This window comes from Pipistrellus hanaki (genome assembly GCF_964339955.1).
Source record: "Pipistrellus hanaki genome assembly, chromosome: 1".
Taxonomy (NCBI): Eukaryota; Metazoa; Chordata; class Mammalia; order Chiroptera; family Vespertilionidae; genus Pipistrellus; species Pipistrellus hanaki.
Window position 1 is genome coordinate 83,049,496 of NC_140503.1, and position 9,305 is coordinate 83,058,800.

The 9,305-nt window shown below is 41.0% G+C and overlaps 1 protein-coding gene across 2 annotated transcripts in view; it reads left to right on the top strand.

Moving 5' to 3' along the window:
* PRORP (protein only RNase P catalytic subunit) overlaps nt 1–9,305 on the top strand; it is a 103,444-nt gene that overhangs the window by 93,037 nt on the left and 1,102 nt on the right. For both annotated transcript variants that reach the window (XM_084874728.1, XM_084874727.1), the window contains 2 exons: nt 1,812–1,960; nt 5,742–5,937. In XM_084874728.1, coding sequence (XP_084730854.1) covers nt 1,812–1,960; nt 5,742–5,937 — 345 coding nt within the window. The remainder of the gene's footprint in view (nt 1–1,811; nt 1,961–5,741; nt 5,938–9,305) is intronic.

Below are 9,305 nucleotides of genomic sequence, written 5' to 3' on the forward strand. Positions count from 1 at the left end.
TTTTAAATATATATTTTATTGATTTTACACAGAGAGGAATTGAGAGTGATAGAGAGTTAGAAATGTCGATGAGAGAGAAACATCAGCCAGCTGCCTCTTGCACTGCCCCCACTGGGGATGTGCCCGCAACCAAGGTACATGCCTTGACCGGAATCGAACCTGCGACCTTTCAGTCCGCAGGCCGACGCTCTATCCACTGAGCCAAACCGGTTTTGGCTAATCAGAAAATGTTTAGTAAACTTTCCATATATGTGGAGTCAGCATATATATATTTTCCTAGGCTTGGTTGTTGGGTAAGAAAATTATTAGGTACTTTCTCACTAAAGGTAGAGACTGTGTCTTTTAAAATTGTGTAGGCTATGATACCTACCGTGTGCCTTATACATAGAGAGGCCAAGGAGATAACTGTTGAATGAGCGCAGAAGCGATTATCCCTAGCTTGGAAGAAAATAATTATATTTTAATGGTTGTGAAGCTTTTACTAGTCTTGGTATACTTCTCTGCTTGTTTATTAACTCACATTCAATAGGCAAATTGTGTTTATTCTGTCTCCTAGCTCTAGAATTAGTAATTTATTATCAGTTATTCTAGAATTAATAATAGTAAAACCAACTACTGTTTCCTAAAATAATAAGAAAAGTAGAATGGACAAAAAACACACAATATAAATCCAAAGCACTAAACAGCAATTTAAAAATTCTACCCATGCTAATTCACTATTTGATTGTCAGACAGTCTTCATGGATATTAGACATAGCAAATATTAAAGCAATATTTGACAACTGACCAAATAAATGAATGAAATGTTATTGATTAAAGAATTTTAAGTAATATCCTGAAAATCTACATGGGAAGAAATTATGAGTAAATGGAAGCTAGAATAAAATCAGTGTCTTTTCCAACCAAGACCCAAGAAAATTAAGCATTTCTTTAATGACTTTGAATTTGTGACTTTCGAAGGCCCAGCAACTCTTACAAATTAAAGAACTTTCATATTTCTAACACACTGTTATATAACATAAATTATAATTTTCCAATATATTTTATTTAATATAGTAACTTAGTTTAATAGGTTGTACATGAAAGTAATTTTCAGACTTTTCCTTAATGAAGGACTGACTATAGGCAAGCTCACCAAAGTACTAGATTTACTAAAAATCCAAGTCTAGGCTTTTAAGAGGAGTTCATGTGCACACAAGACATGTGGGGAATGAAAAGAATGGGGGTAAATTCTTTGACTGGAAAATGGGCTAGAAGATGGAAGAGGACATTAACATTCCTTTGGGAGAAAAATAATTTCAACGAAAGGTAACAGTATCAGCAGAAGCATGACATGGAAAGGTTGGCTGAAAAGTCACTATCTAGTCTAGCTACTTACTAACTTTTAAAGTAAGAAGCAGAACCCTTTATTTGAATGAAAACTTACGTAGAATGCTATTATGTTAATTGCAAAAGCTGTGCTGTTTTGGTTGGTACGGGGTTCGGAGTATGTAGGAACCAAACCCATCCTCCTTGGCCTCCCTGTCTATCCCAGTGGACTCCAGGGAACACAGTTTAAAAACAAATCTAGTTTATGCTTATTTAAAAACACAACAACCTGGCTCCAATGGAACCTGATCATTAGGCAGGTGTTAGACATTAATTTGTTAAAAAGAAGCATTTTCCTCAGATTTAAAAAGATGGACGTTGTTTTCTTATCCCTTACAAAAAAAAAGTGTTTCACTATTGAGATTATCAGCAGGAAGAATCACTCCACTTACTTGAGATTCTTCTTCCCTTGACCCTCTTGGGGCTGGCTTTGTGTTTTTTAGCTCTTGAAAGTGGTCGCTCAGCTAGCGAAGGCTAATCTTCGAGTGCTGGTTCTGGGCCGGAAACACATGACAGTCCAGAGTGCTCGGTGGAGAAAGGATGAGATGGAAAAGGTGCAAAAGCAAGCCAGCTGTTTCTTCGCTGACAACATGTAAGTACTGAAGGTAATAATTGAAATACACCAGGCTCCTGTCATCTGTTTGTTAATTATCTATTTTTTTTCTTCCCATTTTTTAAAGTGTATATGTATGTATACTCAGTCTCATTCAAAAAAAAAAAAAAAAGATTTGAGGCAGCTTACGAAAATAGTTTCTACAGCAGAATAAATTTAACTAGGTTAGACTAAGGAATCAGGATAAAGGAAGAATGGGAGAAAGATATAGTCAGAAGTGAGATTATTACACAGAATGCATGCTATAAGGTCCTAAAGAGATCATTTAACAAATACCTTACAAATATGAGCACTTTCTGTGTTCTTGGAGGAGAGAACAAGACCAACAAGTCTCTGATGTTGTATGACTTATAACAGGTAAATGAGTTATATAATTCCAGGGTCATTGCTATGAAGACTAAAGCAGAATAAGTAGATAGGAAGAATTAGTTAAGGGTAGGTCAGCAGATAGGGTGTGCAATAGTTAGGAAAGGCCTTTGGGAGGGGGCAATTCTGAAGGGAATCAGTGAGTCATTTGAGAAAGGGGAAGGGGTGATGGGAAGAGCATACCTGGTACAGGGAACATCAAGTGTTCAAAAAGCAAGAATGAGTTTGGTGTGAGGAAGGCAAGCAGGCCAGTATAGATGGCTGTAGCCGCAAGAGGGAAATGGTAAGTTCTAGGGTCAGAGAGAAGGCAAGGACCACATTGCAAAGGAACTCAGGGTAAATAAGCAAAGGGCCTGGCTGTTATTCTGAATATTACAGAAATGTTACTATGGGCTACAGCTTCTCAGGAAGCCAAAGGAATATGGAAAACATGGTCAACAACAATATGAACAGTGTCCATAAAGCGAGAAGAAGTTAATCAGAAGGAGCACAGATCCCCAGCAGGATAAATGAACTTTAACTTGCATTTCATTTTTCATACTATATGCTACAAAGTTTATTTCTAACTTTGCATGGATAATGTGTGTGCCTCAGCCCCAAGTCTAGGTTTCATTAGATTGTATGTGATAACTTAAAAATATGTCAGTATTCCTCAAACCATTTATTCTGTTCTTATTTTTATAACTTTTATTAGAAATATTTTTAAATGTGCTGCCTGATCTTTCTTCTTTTTTAAAATATCTTTATTGTTGAGAGTATTACAGATGTCCTTGCCCCCTCTTAAGTTTCCCCCCATCGCCCTCCTCCACCCAATCCCATTCCACCTTAAGCCTTCACCACCCTATTGTCTATGTCCATGGGTAATGCATATATGCATATAAGTTCTTTAGTTACTCTATTCTCACCCTGCCTTCCCTCTGATTCTCAATCTGTTTCATGTTTCCATGCCCCTGATTCTATTTTATTCACCAATTTATTTTGTTCATTAGATTATTTGTTCATTTATTTTGATTTTTAGATTCATTTGTTTTTTTTTTGTTTTTTGTTTTTTTTTAAATATATTTTATTGATTTTGTACAGAGAGAAAGGGAGAGAGATACAGAGTTAGAAACATCGATGAGAGAGAGTCATCGATCAGCTGCCTCTTGGGGATATGCCTGCAACCAAGGCACATGCCCCTGACCGGAATCGAACCCGGGGCCCCTCAGTCCCCAAGCCGACGCTCTATCCATTGAGCCAAACCGGTCCCGGCTAGATTCATTTGTTGATAGATATGTATTTATTGCCATTTTGTTGTTCATAATGTTTTTTTTTCTTCTTCTTTTTCTTAAAGAAGACTCTAACGTTTCTTGTAATGATGGTTTGGTGATGAACTCCTTTCGCTTTTTCTTATCTGGGAAGCTCTTTATCTGACCTTCAATTCTAAATGATTGCTTTGCTGGGGAGAGTAATCTTAATTATAGATCTTTGCTTTTCATCACTTAAATATTTCATGCCACTTCCTTCAGGCCTGCAAAGTTTCTGTTGAGAAATCAGCTGATAGTCTTATGGGCACACCCTTATAGGTAACTAACTGCCTTTTTTTTTTTTTTTTTTTTTCTTTTTTTTTTCTTCTGCTTTTAAGATTCTCTCTTTGTCTTTCACCTTTGCCATTTTAATTCTGTGTCTTGGTGTGGATCTATTTGGGTTCATCTTGTTTGGGACTCTGTATTTCCTGGACTTGTAAGTCTATTTCTTTCACCAGGTAGGGTAAGTTTTCTGTCGTTATTTTTTCAAATAGGTTTTCAATATCTTGTTCTCTCTCTTCGCCTTCCAGCACCCCCATAATGTAAATATTGGTGTGCTTGAAGTTGTCCCAGAGGCTCCTTACACTGTCTTCATATCTTTGGATTTTTTGCTCTTCTGATTAGATGTGTTTTGCTTCCTCATGTTTCCAAATTGCTGATTTGATTCTTTGTATCTCTATTGTTGATTCCCTGTAAATTATTCCTCAGCCTTCATTTCTGACTTGGTCCTTTGATGTTCTAAGATCCTTGAAATTCTCACTAAGTTCCTTGACTTTCTCACTGAGATCCTTGAAGCTCTGATTAAGTTCCTTGAGCATCCATTGTTTTGAACTCTGTATCTAGTTTGTTTTGAACTCTGTATCTAGTAGTTTGCTTGCTTCCATTTCATTCAGTTATTTTTCTGGAGATTTCTTCTGTTCTTTCATCTGTGACATGATTCTTTGTCTCTGCATTTTGGCTGTTTCCCTGTGTTTGTTTCTATGTATTAGGTAGAGCTACTATGTCTCCTGGAATTGGTAGAGTAGCCTTGTGTAGTTAGGTGTCCTATAGGGCCCAGGGGCTCAGTTTTCCCACTCACAGGGTGTGCCCCTATGTGGTACAGTCTTGTTGTAGTTGAGCCTTGATTGCAGTTGTCTTCTCCAAAAGGAATTGACCCCCAGGCCAATTGGCTGTGAAGATCAGCTGTAACTACAGTGTAAGAGCTGCTGTTCAGGAGACATCCCTGTGGAGTAGGACTTGCTTTAGTGCTTACTGAGTCTGCTCTTGAGTGTATCGCTTATGGATTTGGTAGAGCTGTAATCTGATATGGTCTGAAGCTGTCCCCCGGATGCACTGGCTCTGGGGCTTCCTGAGATGTGCAAAGTCAGCCACCGCCTGTTCCCTGCCTGGGGCCACCTGGCACGAGCTACAGAGTGATCTACAGGTGACTGCTACTTGTGTTGGGCTAGGAGGTGCCCAGGAGAGGCCAAGCTGTGAACCTGGCAAGCTGCTGCTAGTGGGAGAGTACAGTTGAGCTATTAAGAGTCCCAAGCAGCATTTCTTTCCCCTTACTACCCATCTGTGTTCTAGATAGTGTTGCCTACCAGCTAACATGGTTCCTAAGTATCTCTGAGATTATGTTGGTTACAAATGCAGAGGACCTCTGAGGAAAGTAGAATAAGAAATAAAAAACAAACGGCATGGATGGAACTGGAGTGCATTATGCTAAGCTAAATAAACCAGTTGGAGAAAGATAAATATCACATGATTTCTCTCATATGTGGGATATAATAAGGAACATAATTTGATGAACAAGAGTAGATGCAGAGACAAATGGCAGGGGGGACAGGTAGAGAGCAACTAAAGGACTTGTATGCATGAATATTAGCATAACCAATGGACACAGACACTGGGGCGGTGGGGGCTTGCCCAGGGTGGGAATGGCTGAGGGGTGGGGGAATGTCAATTGGGGAAAAAGAAGACATATGTAAAATTTTAGACAATAAAATAATAATAATAATAATAATAATAATAATAATAATGAAAAGTATAAATAACATGGTGAAGAATGCTATCCTGTGCCTTCTCAGTGGTGTACTTGATTATGTTCTCTCTTTTGCCTGACTCAGCTCAGAGGATGATCCGTTCCTTCTGTATGCCACACTGAACTCAGGGAATCACTGCAAGTTTATCACAAAAGATCTGCTGCGGGACCATAAGGCCTGTCTACCTGATGCCAAGACCCAACGCCTGTTCTTTAAGTGGCAGCAGGGACATCAACTGGCAATTATTAATAGGTTTCTAGGATCAAAAGTAATTTTTCAGGTATGTCATCTGTTCTGTACATGTCAACAGAGTCAAGTACATAGTAAGAATGTGGCATCAGCAAAGAATGTTGCAACCCTAAGGGCTTTATTTTTCTGAGTTTTAGTTTGATATTTGAAATTAGCCAGTTCCTAGAAACAGAAAGTCTGCTAGAGCAAAAGTTCTTATAGGCCAACCCTACATTAATTGACATATTGGAAACACCTGGGATGTCATCAGTTATGGCTCTAATAATGCTATCAAATACAAATATTTATACATGGTTTTTATTTCCTTATTTATTTGTAACTAGAGGCCCAGTGCATGAAACTTGTGCACGGGGTCAGGAGGTGTCTCTCAGCCCAGCCTGCACCATCTCCAATCTGGGATCCCTCAAGGGATGTCCAATTGCCCGTTTTAGACCTGATCCCAGTAGGATCAGGCCTAAACAGGCAGTTGGACATCTCTCTCACAATCCAGGACTGCTTGCTCCCAGCTGCTCGCCTGCCTGCTTTCCTGATTGCCCCTAATCGCTTCTGCCTGCCAGCCTGATCACCCCCTAACCACTCCCCTGCCAGTCTGATTGATGCCTAACTGCTCCCCTGCCAGCCCAATTGCCCTAACTGCCCTCCCCTGCTAGCCTGGTCACTCCTAACTCCCCTCCCCTGCCAGCCTGGTTGCCCCCAACTGGCCTCCCGAGTAGGGCAGGTCCCCCCCAACTACCCTCCCCTGCCAACCCAATTATCTCTAACTGCCCTCACCTGCCAGCCTCATCACCCCTAACTGCTTTCTGCTGCTGGTCTGGTTTCCCCTTCCCCCAACAGTCCTCCCCTGCAGGCCTGGATCCCCCCAAACTGCCCTCCCCTGAAAGCTGGATTGCCCCCAACTGCCCTCCCTTGCAGGCCTGGTCCCTCCCAACTGCCCTCCCCTGCTGGCCTGATTGTCCACAACTGCCCTCCCTGTAGGCCTGGTCTGTGCTGGCCAGCTTGTGGTGGCCATCTTTGACCATATGGGGGCAGCCATCTTGTGTGGTGGAGTGACAATCAATTTGCATATTACTCTTTTATTAGATAGGATAACTAAAAGTTGTTGATCCCTGTGGTTTTTCATACTTCTACTTTCCATTTTCCTGGTTAATCCACTTCTATGGGTTGGTTTCAATTGAATCCTCTTTTGATTCTAGTTTAGATTCCTGTAAATACAAGAATGTCTCTTGTATGAAAGCAAAGGGAGAAAATCCAAAGGCGAGTTATTACAGAAAAATACACTAGCCAATGGTAAATGTGGTTTAATAGTCAAAAAATATAATAAACAAATGTATAGGAAATATAGTATTAAGTGATACCACAGAAATTCAATCAGTATAATCAAGTCTGAGAATTAATAGAACAGCTGATCTTATTTCCTCAACAACAAAAAATGACCAAAATAATGGAGACGGAAAGGGAAGCTCGAGAACTGAGAGGCAATTTAGCCAATCATAATGTAATAGCCTTATTTCAATCCCTGATCATACAAACTATAAAACATATGTATACACATAATTGGAAATGTAAACAGGATGTTTTTTTTTAATAAATTTTTATTGTTCAAATTATTACAAATGTTCCTTCCCCCCCCCCTTCTCACCCCACCCTCTGCCCTTTCCCCACCCCCCATTGTCCTCATCCATAGGTGCACAGTTTATATTCAGTCTCTTCCCACATCCCCCTCTCCCCTTTTCCCCAAGAATCATCAGTTCACTCCCCTTCCATACCTCTGATTCTATTATATTCAACAGTTAATATTGTCCCTCAGATTTTTTTTTTTAGTTTCCTTGGTTTTTAGATTCACTTGTTGATAGTTACGTATTTGTGGTTCATAATTTTTATCTTTATTTACTTTCTCTTCTGAAAGAATCCCCTTCAGCAATTCATATAATTCTGGTTTGGTGGTGATGAACTCCTTTAGCTTTTTTTATTAGTGAAGCTCTTTATCTGACCTTCGAATCTGAGTGATAGCTTTGCTGGATAGATTATCTTTGGCTGTAGGTTCTTACTATTCATCACCTTGAATATTTCTTGCCATTCCCGTCTGGCCTGCATGGTTTCTGTTGAGAAATCAGCTGACAATCGTATAGGTGCTCCTTTATAGGTAACTACCTGCTTAGCTCTTGCTGCTTTTAATATTCTCTCTTTGTCTTTTGCTCTTGGAATCTTAATTATGATTTGTCTTGGTGTGGTCCTCTTTGGATTCCTTTTGTTTGGAGTTCTGTGTGCTTCCTGGACTTGTAAGTCCAATTCTTTCACCAGGTGGGGGAAGTTTCCTGTCACTATTTCTTTCAGTATGTTTTCGATATCTTGCTCTCTCTCATCTTCTGGGACCCCCATAATTCTGATGTTGGATCGTTTGAAGTTGTCCCAGAGGTTTCTTACATCATCTTCAATTTTCTGGATTCTCTTGCCTTCTAGCTTCTGCAGAGGAGTGTCTTCTGGCTCTTTATGTTCCAAATCTTTGATTTGATTCTTGCTATCTTCTATTCTGTTTTTAGGACTCTGTATAATATTTTTTATTTCAGACAATGTATTCTTTATTTCTTGTTGACCCCTTTTCATATCTTCATAGGTCTCATTTATTTTATCGGCCTTTTCTAGGAAACTCTTGAAAAACCTTATAAGTGTGGTTTTGAACTCTATATCCAGTCGCTTTTTGTCCTCCATTTCTTTCGTTTGTCATCTATTTGGTTTAGGTATTTTCGCAGGCAGCTTTCCTGATGGGGCGGGGTTTCAGGGTGGAGCCTACAGCCTTGGCTTCTGTCAGCCCCGCCCTATGCGACTCCTGAGACTTAGGGTCCTTCAGTACTTGTTGCAAGCGCCTCTGAGAGAAAGGTGCCCTCGATTTTCGCCTGCTGCCAAACTGTCTATGCTCTCCCCCAATGAGTCCGGTATTGGGGTTCAGTTCAGTTGGAAATGGAGTTGGAGGTGGCGTTCAGAGCAGTCTGGAGCCCCAGTCTCCTTCCCACCAGGGCAATCCTGCAGCACAGCCGGCCGGCCCTTCTCTGCGTGCAATGTGCGCGCCGCCGGGACCTCCTTTCGCAGCTCCCCCGGGGTTCCGCCTTACAGCCCAGCTCCCCCTGTGTGAGCCTGGGTCCCCGGGGTCTGGCCTAGAATTGGGGTTCAGAGCAGTTGGAGCTGGGCCCAGCACAGTCGGAGCTTTTCTCTCCTTCCCGCTAGGGAACGCCAGCCAGGCACTCGGCCTCCCTCCTCTCCGGCTCCGTCCTCTCCGCGCGCCGCGTGTCTCGATACCTTAGGCTTTTACAGCTCCTCCGCGCTTCCTTCTGGTTTTCTCCTTGCTTCTTGTTGTAGAATTTCCAGTCAGTCGACTTTCCTGTAGTTCTGGGTAATGTCCAT